At 43.4% G+C, this 17,162-nt stretch overlaps 1 protein-coding gene across 3 annotated transcripts in view; it reads left to right on the plus strand.

The window, feature by feature from the left end:
* Nucleotides 1-17,162, plus strand: part of PHF2 (PHD finger protein 2) — a 441,387-nt gene that overhangs the window by 195,684 nt on the left and 228,541 nt on the right. For all 3 annotated transcript variants that reach the window (XM_073592328.1, XM_073592327.1, XM_073592329.1), the window contains exon 2: nucleotides 16,656-16,741. In XM_073592328.1, the coding sequence (XP_073448429.1) occupies nucleotides 16,656-16,741 (86 nt within the window). The remainder of the gene's footprint in view (nucleotides 1-16,655; nucleotides 16,742-17,162) is intronic.

Raw genomic sequence — 17,162 nt, forward strand, 5'->3', positions numbered from 1 at the left:
ATTGATTGTGTGTATAATTGTACATTTCCATTTGCTGTGTATCTAATACTTTATTTGTGATGTTCATTAATTTACAGCTCTGTGGTCCCAACCGGCTCAAAAATCACATTGTACGGCGATGCGTGTGAATGTGATTCTGATCATGGTAAAACCTGAGAAGGAGATAAGTTCAGGTAGAATATCGACCGACATCTCGAAGCTTCATACAAAACACAATACACAAAACAACTAATTGGCTTGGACCATTTGCCAGCTCTTGTGTCCACAATGTATTGCAGTGTGACTGTAGGGCTTGTTAATTCTCTGTCCAGGTTTTGTTAGGATCATACTTGGACTCGGGTGATTAGAAGGGATTTCTCTCTGCTATAGAGACAAGTCTTAAGCCCCATACACACAGGCATGAATAAATGCACATTGCACAAAGTGGGGTAATGTATCTTCTGCGGAGAGCGCTTACACTTGTGTGCTGTGCTAATGTGTGTTGGGAAAAATAGTACAGGCACATTTTTGGTAGGGGTCGACCGATATTGTTTTTTCAGGACCAGTACCAATTTTTCGGCCACCTTTCAGACCAATAGTTGATATCAGGTGCCGATATTCTGTACATTACCGTCACTCAGATGCAGTGTGTCACTTGCCACTGTCACCTGCCACCCAAATGCAGCATGTCACTTACCACTGTCACCAGCCACCCAGATGCAGCATGTCACTTACCACTGTCACCAGCCACCCAGATGCAGCATGTCACTTACCACTGTCACCTGCCACCCAAATGCAGCATGTCACTTGCCACTGTCACCTGCTATTAAAAAAAGAATGGGACCTCATTGCAGTAATGTGTGCATGGTACATTGACATGCATTGCATTAATGCCTGCACTATATACACTATATACAATGCACTGCAAAAGGTGTAAATGAGGTTCTGCGGTCATCTGCAATAAAGTGAAACAAAATTAAAGGGAAACTTTAGGAAAGCAGCTAAATGGTCTGTTAAAGTGGAGCTTCACCCAGAAGGGGAAGCTCCACTTGTTTGCACCCTCCACTGCCACATTGGGCACTTTTTGTGGGGAGCGGTTACCTGGTTTTGACAGGTACCCGCTTCCACTTCTGAGTCAGATCGCCACGGCAATCTATAAGGATGTTTGCCCGCCGCCCCGCCCGCAGCCTTCTGGGACACACACAGGTTCCAGAAGACTGCGGGACCATTCACAAAACGCAGCGCAACTCGCGCATGCACAGTAGGAAGGCTTTTCCCTGCAGTTTCCCTTACCGAAGATGCCGGCGCCTGCTCCCAAAGCCGATTGAACTATCAGCTAGGTTACTGACATTGCTGGATTCCTGGACAGGTGTGAGTGTCCTTACATTTAAAAGTCAGCAGCTACAGTATCTTGAAATCATAACTAAACCCATCAGTTTAACAGTTTACCAAATGCTTGTGCTCTTAACCGAACTATAAAACCAAATGGCTGGTGTCATAGCTGATCACATCACACCATAGCAACTGTAGATCAAACAGAGGCTAGGATGACCTCTTCTTTGGCTGTAAAGGATAGGATTTAGTTCCACTTCATGAAATAAATATATATACTGTATATAAATATTTATAGACTGTTGTACCTGTCAAGGGGCTAGTTTTTTTATTCCAACACCCCTAACAGAAGCTACAGCCAGATCCTCAATCTCTATTGCAGCAGCACAGCTTGATTAAGACCACACCCCCAGCCTAATCATTGGACAGTGCAGCAGCTATACTACTATGACATCATCCCTCACATTACTCTCTTCCTATCTGCACATGCGGCAGAGCTTGATTGGCTCCTAGTGATGGCCCCCTCCCACTCTCATTATGAATGCTGCTGTGCAGGGGATGAGTCTGATTTCATGACAAATTCAGATACTTACACTGCAGAATTTTTCAGCTTTTTCATGCAGAACTAGTTTGCCATGTACTTTCCAATTTTCAATAATATGTCAAACCAATTGTGATTGTACATTAACATTTGCAGAAATACAAGTTGTTTAAATCCCTGCAGAGATTATGCTAACCTGTAATTTGGCCAGCAGTGCCCAAACGTTTACATACATCTGCAGGTGTTCTTTACATTAATAGTTTCATAAATTATATTTCATCATTCAGAGGTTTGGAACACTGGATCTTTAAAGCCACCAATTTAACTGTTTGTCAAAAGAGTTACATTCAAGGCATGCTGTGATGATAACTGTCACAGTTGCTTCATCTCTCAGCCAAACTGTCAATCAGATGGCTGGTGTCATAACTGATCACATGTGCAGCACCATGGCAACTGCAGATCAACCCGAGGCTAGGATGATAGCTTCCTTAGCTACCGAGCCGAGGCTACCCTCACACTGGGATCGCCGAGCGTTTGCGCTAAAGCGCTGCTCGTTTTAGCGGGGCTTTTCGCCCGCTAACGGTGCGCTTTTAACCCCCGCTAGCGGCCAAAGAAGAGATAAAAGCGCCCTTGTTGCGGCGCTTTGGAAGCACTGCCAAACCGCTCCAAAGATGCTGCTTGCAGGACTTTTCAGAACGTCCCGCAAGCGCACGGTGAAAAGTCACACTGCAATAAATCGGAGGCGGTTTTCAGGAGTTATTTAGAGGCTATTTCTAGTGCTAAAACGCCTGAAAACCGCCTCAGTGTGAAGCCAGTCTAAAGGATAGGGGGGTTTAGTTCTGTTTTAAAATGTATTCTTCTAACTTTTTTGTGTTATTCGGTAAAAAAACCTGTTTGTAGACAAACATATTTCCAATCTACTGTGCGGTAACACTCAGGTAGGTTGGGAAGTGTCATCAGTAAATCGTCCCCCAGTCCACGCCTTTGCTGACCTCTGTTCACCCTGGTGCTGGTGCCCTCTTCTCACTCAGTTACCTTTAATCTTCCTCTCCTCTTCCAGGCCTTGCTTTTGGTCGCATCCACATGCCAGCCATTGCCCTCTGCTGTTGGCTTTATTTGATCTGCTGTCAGCATGATTGATAGCAGTCTGTAATTCCTGTAAGGTGGAGGTTGGCAACTTGTAGACTGTGGGTAGGTGACAAGTAGACAGCGATCCTTCGGGGGCGGCATTTACTGTAACTGATCCCCTTTCACCTTGCAACAGTGGAAAGCCTCCACTCCTTCCCACTGACATTCAGCGGGTGCAGGAGGAAAGGGGATCGGTTACAGTAAATGCTGCTCTACTCCATTGCCATCCACTGCCCTGCTGACACTGTCTGTTGCTCTACTGACTGACACTGTCCCCTAGTTAGGCCTTGCTAGTTAATTTTTTATATATATAAAAAAAAGGTTGCCTAACCCCGGTAACCTTTGATCTCTTTCATGTTGTTCGGGTAGATCTTGGCCTCGCAAAGGTTGACTACCCCTGATCTAAGGAGCTTTATTTGCTGTCTATTTTCCACAAAGAATAGATTTAAATTAAGTATGATTGCTCTTGAAATGTTTCAAGGATGGCACTAGAAGCTAACTTTGGCCCTAAACCTAAGAATCTTATCTTATACAGTTTAGTTTGAACAGTCTCTCAGCAATCATTTACAAAGCATTCATCAAGCTTGACCAAAGTGCCGCGCTAAAATTATAAACAAAAAACATGTTATATATCAGTGAACATGCATAACCAATATTTCTTAGTGTACAAATATGTGTTACAAGTATGCGTGTAACATACATGCAAAAAAGTGCTATGGTGCTGAAAAACCTGAGGAAGACACGTGATTCCCTGTGTCGACACGCATTGGGGAGGGGACAGGATGGTGTAGGCCAGTGGTTCTCAACCTCACTAGTGCTGTGACCCATTGATAAAATTTCCCAAGTTGTGGAGACCCCTAAAAGTAAAATTATTTTCATAGCGTGGGTTGTCAGCACCCAAGGCAAGACAAGTAATTTACGCCGCTAACCCAAGAACATTTAGCGCTCCCAGAGTCCCTTCCACTTGTACAGTATTAAAACCCCTTATGATACATTTTCGAATGCACCGCTTTCCCTTTGTTCTCCTTTCTTTCCCTTTTAGCTCTCTCTATCCTAATTTCAGGGTTTTTTTTCCCCATCCCTCTCTAGCTGTCTTTCTTGTTCTTTCTCTTATTTTTTTCTCTCCCTTTTCTTTGTTCCTCCCCCTCTTTTCCTCTCCTTTCCATGTATTCTCTATTTTTATTCCTTCCCTTACTCCTTGGTGGGGGGGGGGGGAGTTGGGATCAGTGGCAGTGCTGGTGGGGAGTTGGGATCAGTGGCAGTGCTGGCAGGGAGTTGGGATCACTGGCGGTGCTGGCAGGGAGTTGGGATCACTGGCAGTGCTGGCGGGAAGTTCTGATCAACCAATTTAGGTGCTCTTGATCAAGCTCATTTGCTGATCTGAGAACTGTAGTGGGGACTTTTAATGGCAACTATAATCACAGGTAGTGTAACTCACTGTCTCTGGCTTCACTGTGTCTCCGAATTTGTGGTGTCTCGTAGCAGTGATACCTATGCCGAAATCAGGAGATGGGGTCTCCTCCAGCCCCTCCAACTTCACATTCCTCACCAGTCAGCTGCCCTTTAGTCTCTGCCCCCAGCCATGCCGTGAACTGAATGGGCGGCTGCGAAGAGGCTGAGTGGGTGGCCGTGGGCTCCAGGGACAGCCCTGCTGGGCGGCTGCAAAAAGGTTGGGAGATCGGTGCGGGATTCAGGAACACCCAGGATTCGGTGACCCCTGGCAAATCATCATTCGACCCCTAGGTTGAGAACCACTGGTGTAGGCAGAAGCAGCAGCGTTAGGGTGACTAGCTGTGAATGAACATACAGACCTACAGCAATTTAAATTTCAAATTCAGATTTTTATATTTACCGGTTCTGGTAGCTCGAAAGACCCTTTAGTTATTCATTCATCAAGCTTGAAGCAGCTTATTTGAAGTCCTTAGCCCATTGCCACTCCTGCATCCCATCAGCCCTTTAAATTGTAACACTGGGAGGCTGAGCTTCTGATCATGAGGTCACTGAGATTGGCTGTCAGTAGACAGTGATTGGGAGTGGTCAGTGTACTAAGAGCATGCTGCTTGTAGAGAACAATGGAGCCCCATGGACGCATATGTTTGTCAGCACAGTGCTTAAGTGGACCTTCACCCTGAAAGACAATGTGGATGTATCGGGCTTCAGCCCTCCCCCTGTACCAGAAATGTATATACAGTATATTACCAATAGTATTGGGACACCTGCCTTTACGCACACATGAAATTAAATGTCATTCCAGTTTTAGTCTGTAGGGTTCAATATTGAGTTGGTCCACCCTTTGCAGCTATAACAGCTTCAGCTCTTCTGGGAAGGCTGTCCACAAGGTTTAGGAGTGTGTCTATAGGAATGTTTGACCATTCTTCCAGAAGCGCATTTGTACTGATGTGGATGAGAATGCCTGGCTCACCCTCTCTGCTTTAATTCATCCCCAAGGTGTTCTATTGGATTGAGGTCAGGACTCTGTGCAGGCCTGTCAAGTTCCTCCACCCCAAACTCGCTCATCCATGTCTTTATGGACCTTGGTTTGTGTACTGGTGCGCAGTCATGTTGGAACAGGAAGGGAATATACCCAAACTGTTCCCACAAAGTTGAGAGCATGAAATTGTCCAAAATGTCTTAGTATGGTGATGCCTTAAGAGTTCCCTTACCTGGAACTAAGGAGCCAAGCCCAACCCCATGCCATAATCCCCATCCACCAAATGATTTGAACCAGTGCACAAAGCAAAGTCCATAAAGACATGGATGAATGAGTTGGGGTGGTTCCCCAACCTGCCAAGTAAGCCCGAAAACCACCAAAAAGTGACGGGAGAGGGGCGATGACCCTCTCCTCATCTCCTTCTTTTTCTCTGTATCTGCTCATTGTGCACAGACAGAGAGCACAGGAAGGTATTGCCTCACACAATTTCTGGCAAAATCAACAGATATTTTTTCACTTATCAAACAGATGTAACGTTGATATATTTAGCAGACCAAAAGGAAGAAAAGAGAAATTTATTACAATGGTTTATATACACTTTAAAGTTGACCTGAACTCCACAAGTAAATATTTGCTGCGTTGTAGAGAACATTGAGAAGTGTCTCTGTTCACCGAAGACTGAGAACTAAGCAATCAGCAGTCTTTGATCACTCAGTTCTCGGTCTTAGAGGCAGCAGGGGACAGATGCAACATTGGACTGATGCTGCATCCACCTAGGTTTTTTTTTTAATTTCCAAACTTCTCTTTTAAAGCGTAAAAAACATTCCCCCCTGGGTGATCTATGCACATTGCAAGGATTATAACAACCTTGTTGCAGATTCCTACCTTGTGTTATTCAGAAGAAATCCTTCTGTGTTTGTCTGTGCCTCTGTTCTGAGTAGGTCTAATGGAAGTGTTTTCATAATTAACTGTCAGGTGTGCAGCTGAAGAGCACTAATAAGGAACGCTACTGGGCCTGCAGCCCTTTAGATGTGCTCTTATTGAAAGTATCTCTCCAAAAATGACATTTTTGTTGCAGGGGATGCCTGAAATCTGACTTGTATCTTAGGCAGACTTCTGGGAAAATTGGTGAGCCAATCACACAAGCAGGAAATGATGTTTCTGGGGAGTGGTCAGTACAGACTCTGTGTACAGAACAACTGCAGGTAGCCATATTGCACTGTATTCTCAGAAAATGAGAGTGGCTGCAGATTGAAAAGGAAAGGTAATTTTTAATAACATTCAATAATAATATGATTTGTGTTGCAATTATATGTGCTATATTATTTTTTCTTTATTTGCTATTTTTTTTCCCCACGAAAGTGGAGTTACCCTTTAAGTATAGGTCCACTTTAACCGCTTGCCGACCGCCTCACGCAGATATACTGCGGCAGAAGGGCACGTACAGGCAGAATCACGTACCTGTACGTTGCCCAGGCTCCGTGAGTCGGGTCGCGGGTCCCGCGGCCTCGATGTCTGCGGGAATACCCGCGATCGTCTCACGGAGAGGAAGAACGGGGAGATGCTAATTTAAACAAGCATCTCCTTGTTCTGCCTAGTGACAGGACACTGATCTCTGCTCCCTGTGATCGAGAGCAGAGATCAGTGACGTGCCACACACAGCCCCACCCCCCCACAGTTAGAAACACGCCCCAGGACTAGGGCTGGGAAAAAAATCGATTTAAATCTTGAATCGAGTTGAGAAGTCAAATCGATTCAAAATTTAAGCAAATCGATATTTTTAGATTTTTTTTTTTTTTCACCGCACCGGTCCCGAGGCGCTGCGGGCATGAGTTTTTAGGCGAGGCCGCGACTTCGGCCTAGTCCGCAGCTACGGCTGGACGCCGCGGACTAGGCCTCGCCTAAAAACTCATGCTGCCTCCAGACCAGCGGTGACACCGCGCAGGGCCTGAAGAGCTGCGGGCAAGGAGTTTTTAGGTGAGGCCGCAGCTTCGCCCTAGTCCGCGAGGCCGGACGCCGTGGACTAGGCCGAAGCCGCAGCCTCGCCTAAAAGCTCATGCCCACAGCGCCTCAGGACCGGCGCTGTTTCCAAAGAAAAAGAAAAACTCGATTCGAATTGTGAGAATCGAAGATTTTTTTTTAAAGAAAATCTCCCAGCCCTATCCAGGACACACTTAACGCCTACACTGTAACCTAGTGGTTAACCCCTTCACTGCCAGTGTCATTTTCACAGGATTCAATGCATTTGTATAGCACTGATTGTTGTATAAATGACAATGGTACCAAAAATGTGTCAAAAATGTCCGCTGTGTCCGCCATAATGTCGCAGTCATGATAAAAATCGCTGATCGCCGCCATTACTAGTAAAAAAGAAATATTAATAAAAATGCCATGAAACTGTCCCCTATTTTGTAAACGCTATAACTTTGGCGCAAACCAATCAATAAACGCTTATTGCGAATTTTTTACCAAAAATATGTAGAAGAATACATATCGGCCTAAACTGAGGAAAAAAAATGTTTTTTTTTATATATTTTTGGGGGATATTTATTATAGCAAAATGTAAAAAATAATGCGTTTGTTTTTCAAAATTGTTGCTCTTTTTTTGTTTATAGCGCAAAAAAGAAAAACCGCAGAGGTGATCAAATACCACCAAAAGAAAGCTCTATTTGTGTGAAAAAAAAGGACGTCAATTTTGTTTGGGAGCAACGTCGCATGACCGTGCAATTGTCAGTTAAAGTGACGCAGTGCCGAATCGCAAAAATTGCTCTGGTCAGGAAGGGGGTAAATTCTTCCGGGGCTGAAGTGGTTAAAGCCTAGTGTATTCACATATCTTCTCTGGCTTACAAATCCAAAATAAAGAGTTTCCTGAATTCTTCCAGAGCCAGAAGGATTGCATTCTGATGTATAGAAACCCTCACAGCCTGGCAATTAGCATAAGCAGCATGAGGACAACCACAGAGGCAGAAGGACCATCCGGCATCCTGACACCTCTCCAGCCTTCTGTCTTGTAGGAAACCACATAGAAAACATAAATTGCTCTAATCCATTAGCCCGGTATTAAAGTAAATGCCATTGCATCAAGGCCATTTTTCACCTCAGGAAAAAAAAAATTAGAAAGTAAGCAGCTACAAATAATGTAGCTGCTGACTTTTAATAAATGTACACTTTCCTGTCCAGGGGTCCAGCACTGTCCTCACCCAGGATAGTTCTTCACTAGCCTTTGGGTTCCAGACCCTAGCAGCATAACTGTGGACAGCCGGCTGTGCTGTTTGCGGCTTTACAGCCAGCCACCTTCTTGCGATTTGTGAATGACCCCACAGTCGTGTCCTAGAAGATTGCGGGGAGAGAAGGGGTGAAGACAACTTCAAAAACTGGGAGCGGGTACCTTTCAAAACTTGATGCAAGCAGCTTGCTATGGGGGCACCCGAGCCGCTGCTTGGTGTGTCCATTCAGACACTGAGCCATGACTCGGCCCTGCTCTCTCTCTCTCCTCATTGGCTCACTGACTTTGACAGCAGCGGGAGTCAATGGCCAGCCAGGAGGCAGAGTTTCAGATAGCCGAGTCTCTCGTGTAACATCGCTGGATCGAGACTGGCTCAGGTAAGTATTAGGGGGGGCTTGGGTTGGGGGGGGGGGGGGCGACGACTCTGCTGCACACAGAAGGTTTTCTATCTTAATGCATAGAATGTATTAAGATAAAACTTTCTGCCTTTACAAACACTTTAAAGACGAGCTTCCCCTTTTGGGTTTTAATTTTCGCTTTAAGTGTACTTTCAGATGGGCATTTGATTTGTAATAGTACAGCCAGGGAGGGCTGTACCCATGCAGCTGAAACATTTTTAACTTGGGGATGCAGAGTTTGACAGGCGGCACTCGCAGTTGCGATGGAGTCCTGCAATGCAAAATTGCCATTTGGCAGTTTAATAACAATAATGAAAAAAAAAAACAAGACGCTTTCAGGAGGCAGCTGTAGCACCTCCTGATCGCCTGTCAGCCTTTGCTATACTGACCTGTAAAATGCGACCCACTGGGCAATGGGAATTCCAAAATTGTACAGTTATCCTCTTTTTTTTTTTTTTTTTTTTTACCAAAAACATGGCAAAAATTTATCAAGAATTTCTTTTTTTTTTTTCTTTTTTTTTATAATTACCAATTTTATTAATTAAAATTTTTCATAAAATAAAATAGGAAAAAAAACAATAGTAACAAACAGTGGACATTACTCAGGGCTGTCAACAGGCAGGAAAAAAAGCAAACAAAAATCGAGGATACTCAATACAAACATCACAGTAATAGCAGACCCACAGTTCATCATCATAAAGGTATACTGGGGCATTTAATAACCAAACTATCTAAACATCTTCAGAAATATCCACACCAGAATTATTTCCAGTGTGAAATAAAAACATACTACAAAAGCAAAGCAATTGTAACCAGTTATTTGCGGAGGGCCCTGTTAGGCATCCAACCATAAGACCCCATTCACACAGGGGCAACGTGACTTGCAGGTCGCCTCACCGAGGCGACCTGCACACGACTGCCCGGGCGACTTGCAAAATGACTTCTGTATAGAAGTCTATGCAAGTCGCCCCAAGTCGCCCCCGAAGTCGTACAGGAACCTTTTTCTAAGTCGGAGCGACTTGAGTCGCTCCCCTTAGAACGGTTCCATAGCACAGAACGGGAGGCGACTTGTCAGGCGACTAGGTCGCCTGACAAGTCGTCCCTGTGTGAATGGGCTCTTAGGGTAAAAAGAAAAGAGACAACTGCAGAAGAAAAAAGGTCGAAATTAGATTAGATTAGAAAAAAAAAATATTGGATATTTTTTATAGCATAAAGTAAAAAAAATAATGCTTTCTAAGGTTAGTTTTGTTCCAATGACAGCTGTCTATAAGGGGTTTCTTCCTCACTTTGAAAAGAGTCCCATTATGCAGCCAGGGAAGTAGGTGAAGGGAAATACCTCCAATGGGACCCAGATACAAAATTATGAAGGCTTTTCATTCTGTATCCAGAACAAAAATCAAAGTTTGGCTTTAGCTATATCTTAATATCTCTGCCTTAGTAGTAAATCCCACCTGCCCTCCCTAGTTTTGTGGGAATTCTCTTATTGGCCACTGAGATTATTTTATTTATTTACTGGTGGAAGTGTTGCTTGTAGCTTAGCACCAGGCGTGAGGCTTAGCCTTGAGGACACATAACTTACTAACAAAGTGAAACCAGGATCAGAGGGGCACACAGAAGTGGCCTTAGATAACATCCTGTGATGTCTGCTCTTGGGGCTCTTTCATATAGGTGTTCAATTCCAAAGCAGTCTTTAGGCTTCATTCACACTTGTACGACTCCAAAGTTGTGCCAACTTTTCAGTATATACAAGTCAAATCACCAGCGCTCAATAGACTCGATGTACTGGGGATGGATGAGTCATATAAGGGAAAAACCGAGCCATATTAAAACAGATCGGCTTATTTTCATATAGTAAAATCACAGGTGAAGTTCAATACTACCACACTGATGTCCTGGGCATTGATGGGCTAATAGGATCCAATCCGGCCACTGAAGGTACATGAAAGGGGCGCCAATAACCATGCCAAGGAGAGATAGATAACTGTTGTCCGAAGAGTCCAGCCGGGACATGCCAGAGCACCCAGATGGCATCACTGTGACAAGGAGCATGTGGGCAAAACGCGTCGTCACGGCAACAGACTGGCCTGCATTCCAGGCTGGTTCTCGAGACGTCCATCTTGACTCCACACTTCTTATTGCCATCTCACAGTAATGCCATCCGGGTGCGCCGGTATGTCCCTGCTGGACTCTTTGGACGACCGTTATCTATCTCCCCTTGGTATGGTTAATGGCGCCTTTACCTCAGATTGGATCCTATTAGCCTATCAACACCCAGGACATCAGTGTGGTATCATTGGCCTTTACCTATGATTTTACTATGTGGAAAATAAACTGATCTGTTTTTATTATGGTTCGGCGCTGGTGATTTGAATTGTATATATTTATGCTGCATCTTCCATATGTGCATCTCCAGCTGCACTAGTTCTGGACCTTTATATATCCCCCCAGATCCACAGCTCTTAGCGCTTGGGACACGGTGTCTTGTTCCAACTTTGGAATGCAACCTTAATGCAACTTTGGACAGGTGCGACTTGGATACGACTTTGGCTTTGACCAGTGATAATGGACAACTGCTGCATTGTAAAACATTCATATATGACTTTCATGCAACTTTTGGGGGTTAACATGGAAGTCTAGAAGCCCTCAAGTTGCTTGAAAGTCAGACCAAAGTAGTGCATGAACTACTTTGAAGTCGTTGCAACTTTGAGTTACACATATATGAATGCTATCATTGGAGAACATGGGGAACGACTTGTCATGCAACTTTGATGTCCAAAGTTGCATGACAAGTCACACAAATGTGAATGGAGCCTTAAAGCGCATTAACACACCCAGAGGGCTCATTTACACTTGCTTAGGCTTCAACACACATTAAAGCACCTACCACTTCAACATGCTTTTGTGATGTGTTTTTGATGCTTTAGTGATGCTTCGCTGATGCTCTTTTGAAGCTTTGGTGAAGCTTGGAGGTGCACTGTGTGTGGATATCTCATACCTGCAATTTCTCCGAAACAAAGCGAAGCTAAAGCTGAATTAAAGCCTCTCAAAAGCTTTAGGTGCTTCAAACAAGCTTTGTTATAGACTTCTATGGGGGCTATGAAGCACCACTAAAGTGACATGGTGTATAATTTTTGAAACGAAGCCGAAGCAAAGCAAACACAAGGTGTGAACAGGACTGTAAGCTAACTATTTTATTTAGTGACGGGAGCTTTGACTGGAGTTCATAGATCTTTAATAAAGCATGTCCGAAGCCTTGTTTTGAAGCAAGTGTAAACTATAGCCCACGGTGTTATTGAGTGTTTTGGACATGTTGCAGAAGCATTCCAGTCATGTCAGGCAACTCTCCTCAAAGGCCCTGTGAGATGTGCTTTTTTATTTTTTAAAAGGCTAAGACCCCATTCACACAGGGGCAACACGACTTGCAGGTCGCCTCAGCGAGGCGACCTGCAAACGACTGCCCGGGCGACTTGCAAAACGACTTCTGTATAGAAGTCTATGCAAGTCACCCCAAGTCGCCCCCGAAGTCGTACAGGAACCTTTTTCTAAGTCGGAGCGACTTGCGTCGCTCCCCTTAGAACGGTTCCATAGCACAGAACGGGAGGCGACTTGTCAGGCGACTAGGTCGCCTGACAAGTCGTCCCTGTGTGAATGGGCTCTAAGATGGGAAATTATCACTTTTGATGCTTTGACATAGGTGCGTTCAGGCTGGGTTCACACGGGTGCGACAAATGCTCCGACATTGGGAGCTCGTGTCGCATGACGTGTGAAAATCAATGATTACCTATGAGAGCTGTTCTAACTGCTCCGACACAAGTTGGTCCGACTTTGAAAATGATCCCTACACTACTTTTTTGGTCCGACTTTGGTCCTACTTCAGCCCATTGAATATCATTGAAGTCGGATCAAAGTCAGATCCTTGTCCTAACCATCCAACTTGTGACTTCCGACATGTTGATTACAGCAGCAGGAAAAGGAATTTATGTCACACTGGAATCATTCTGATTGGTCAAAGGACAAGTCATACTAGCACAATCAAAGTAGTATCCTGTTCTTTAAAGTCAGATGGATGTAGGACTGATGTCACAGAGCAAAGTAGGATGACAGTCGTATAGTATCAATGTGAACCCAGCCTAAAAGTGCGCTTCAATAGATGTCAATGGAGGCAGTTGCAAAGTGTCAATGCCTGCCGAACTCTGCAGGCAGCGTTATTTTTTCCTTACTGCGAGGCAACACTAATAGTAGAGTGTGTACAACTTCATCTGCTTCCTATTTTAACAATTTGTGAGTTCCCCAACCACTTATTTCCAACACCTGTGTGAAAGGTTCACCTAAAAGGGCCAATTTTCTCAAAATTGAAAATGACACTCTACCATAATACGTGTAATTATGTAGAAAATATCCTTGGGGAATCATTCGTTTTGCTTTTATTGTGTGATACATACTGCAAAAATTAGGAAACTGTTGCAAAAAAAAAAAAAAGCCTAGGGTTCTTCTAGCATTTAATGAGTTCATTATACATTCATACGAGTGCCTCATTTCCATATATTTAATGACGATACCAATCTTCAGTATACGGTTCCTGGAACACCTTAGTTTGCGTGCCTCCTGGCTTTATGTTACCATGTCTATTAAAACCTCATTTTGAGTTTATTTGCTGCTCTGATCTCTGATTAACACACTCCTTGATGCACCATGGGACCAGACAAACAAACATGCTGGAGGTTTCTAACAAGAGAAAAACAATGGCCTGTCCTTGCTATGTTTCCATAATTCTCAGTGTTGGCTGAAGTGTAGGTATCACCTATGAAGACTTGGTGCAACATATTCATCTGAATGTATCTACGATCGTGTTGGAAGACCTTTCACAATGGCAAAGCTTGACGTTCACTGAAATACGAATAGAATGTAGACCAATGTGGATCGATTCACATAATATAAAGCACCTCATCCCGGGGTTATTGGACCAAATGGAACAAAGGATGGGACTATAGCGGTGCAAGAAACAAACAAAGAAAAATATGTTGACAGATCATGCAGTTTATTGAAATGTAAATGATTTGTATAACTATATATGAAAAATGTATTGTGTACTAATTACGGTATCAAGTTTGTATACTCTATTTTATCAGAAGGCTGATACCCCATGCGGATAGCATCCACTGAGGAAGCCCAATACATAGGGCGAAACATGTCGGGATTCAACACTATGCTGCTTTCAAAAAGTTTATGAGCCATATCCTTAGGTTTAAGCTTATGTGTTTTAAAAATATAACGTTGTTTTAAATATACAATACATTTAAAAAAATATTATCTCAAAAATCTTTCTTTGGTTTGTTTCTTGCACCGCTATAGTCCCATCCTTTTTTCCATTTGCCAAAATACGAATAGTTCTCCCTTTTCTGCACACCTTCCTTAGACCCCTTTCACAATGAGGCAGTTTTCAGGCATTTTAGCACTGGAAATAGCGCCTAAAAACTGCCTCCCATGCTGCCCGAATGTGAAAGCTTGAGTGCTTTCACACTGGGGTGGTGTTCAATCAGTTGATCAATTAAACAACTTGGGTACATTCAGCCTGCCTATACATGGTTCGAATCTCGGGTGGTTCAGCAGGAATCGTCCATGGCTGGCCCTAATACCCAATTAAGAACTGTCCCCAAAGCCAAAACATAGCTGGTTATGATACTATGCTCCCACCAGGAGACTGGTAAACAGAAGCAGTGAGATTGTAAGAAAGTTTTACTAGTTTTAACTAAGGTTACAGCTTCATTTCTTGGCTGCAGTAACGCGGCACTGCCACAGAATGAAACCTGACCCTGACCACTTCTTAAAGCGGAACTACACGGTATCTGAGCATCACATACCAAAAACACTATTTAAAGGGGTTGTAAAACCTCGTTTTAAAAAAAACAAAAATAACAAACATGCCTATACTTATCTGCTCTGTGCAATTGTTTTGCTCAGATCAGCCCCAATCCTCTTCTCCTGGGGTGCCGCGCTCTAGGCCCCTCCTCCTTCTCTGGGGGCCCCCGTGCGGGCTCGCTCCCAGGTCCGGCTGCTGCGTTCATTGACACAGACAGCGGGACTCGGCCCCGCCCCCCTGCTCCTGTGTCACTGGATTTGATTGACAGCTGTGATTTTTACAGCTGTCTGCAAATATCAGGGACTAATTTGTCCATATTGTGTTTATACTGTTTAAATATTGACTGTCTTTTAATGTCATTTTAATGTCACCACTATGACAAGTCATGTTCTGTTCTGTACTATGGAACCGTTCTAATAGGAACGACTCAAGTCGCTCTGACTTAGAAAAAAAGCTTCCTGTACTGCTTTGGGACGATTTCAGGGCGACTTGCATTGACTTCTATACAGAAGTCATTTTGCAAGCCGCCGCTGAAGTCGTGTGCAAGGTTGCCTTACAGAGTCGCGCTGCAAGTCGGGCTGCCCCTGTGTGAACCGGGGCTTAGGCGGCGATAAAGAGAAACTTTGTAACATTTCGTTCTTTTAGAATTGAGATCAAAGAAATTAACTTCTGTCTGTAAATGAGGTCATTTTAACCACTTAAATACTAAGCCTTTTTCTGACACTTGTTACTTACAAGCTAAAAATGTGTAATTTTTTTGCACGAAAATTACATAGAACCCCCCAAAAATTATATATCTTTTTTTTTAGCAGAGACCCTAGAGAATAAAATGGCGGTTGTTGCAATATTTTATGTCACACTGTATTTGCGCAGCGGTTTTTCAATCGCAATATTTTTGGAAAAAATATACTTTAATGAATTAAAAAAACAGTAAAGTTAGCCCAGTTTTTTTGTATAATGTGAAAGATGATGTTACGCCTCGAAAATCGTGATCTTTATTCTAAGCAAAAAAATTGTGATTCTCATTTTAGCCAGAATGGTGCTGCTCTAATACCCAGTGAAGTGATCAGCCTCAGATGATACACAGAGATGAAACAAATCTCCCTACAGAAGTTTTATCTGTATATCTGCTGTCTTCAGCTTTATATACTGTTTATAAAGTGCAGGTCCTGTTAGATTTTTTTCTTCCTGATTCACCTGTGGGTGTGGATTCTTGCCATACACTGTGAGACACCCTTGTTTCTATACAGAGCTGCACCAGAATGACCATTTTCCAGTTTTAGTAAATAAACCTCAATGTATTCTGACAGCGGAGACTCTGCTGCAGCTCATTCACTGCAGTCGCCGATCAAGAATCATTTTCCAACAAGCCCTTTGGACAGACGTCGATCGATCCATCTATGGCAAGCTTTATTCTTATATAGGACACACCTAATAATGCAATTCTGTATTCTGTAACAATTGATGAAATGACAGCGCCATTTCTTGCAGAAACCAATCAAATGGCAACAAACAAATCACCAAGAAAAGGGACGTTCTGTTCTGCTGGACAGTCCAGCCCAGTTGTTGTTTCTCTTTGGTCTGCTGCGCACTTGTTTTTTGAAAGAGAGATTGTTGGAAATGATTGCGTCTATGATAAATCGTTAATCGTTATGTGTATGGCCTGCATGACAGGGATCTGTAAATCACAGTTTGTGTATAGCGGTTAAATGAACAACAGTTAATCAGAGGACTAACACCGTGTTTTTTTTGTTTTACAGCTGTGTTGGCGTAGAGGAAGATGAAGCACCGGACATCGACATTTATCACTGTCCGAACTGTGAAAAAACTCATGGCAAGTCTACATGTGAGTGTCTATTGATTGTTCTTTGTACAAGCAATTCAGAGATTACCCAAGTGTTCATAAAAAACAACTGTGTACAGCAGACCTTGCATGGGTTAAACAGTAGTTTACTTTGCACATGCTGTATGAAGTAGGGCTGCTTTCACACTGCTCTGTTGCAAAAATGCAGTAAAAATGCATATGTGTTTTTGCTGCGTTTTTTTATGTGTGCCCAGTGTGTTTTCTGGGTGTCTATTACCCAGCATGCACTTGTGAAACTTGAACATGTGACTCAAAAATGCACCAAAAGCGCAATGCTGGTGCGTTTTTGACATGTTTTCTATTAACCACTTTAATCACTTGCTGACCGCTCTATAGCACTTTTACTGCTACAAGGAGGTAGCTGGGTGCCAGATCACGTGTGTATATATATATATATATATAT

The sequence above is a fragment of the Aquarana catesbeiana genome, linkage group LG07 (assembly GCF_042186555.1).
Source record: "Aquarana catesbeiana isolate 2022-GZ linkage group LG07, ASM4218655v1, whole genome shotgun sequence".
Classification (NCBI taxonomy): Eukaryota; Metazoa; Chordata; class Amphibia; order Anura; family Ranidae; genus Aquarana; species Aquarana catesbeiana.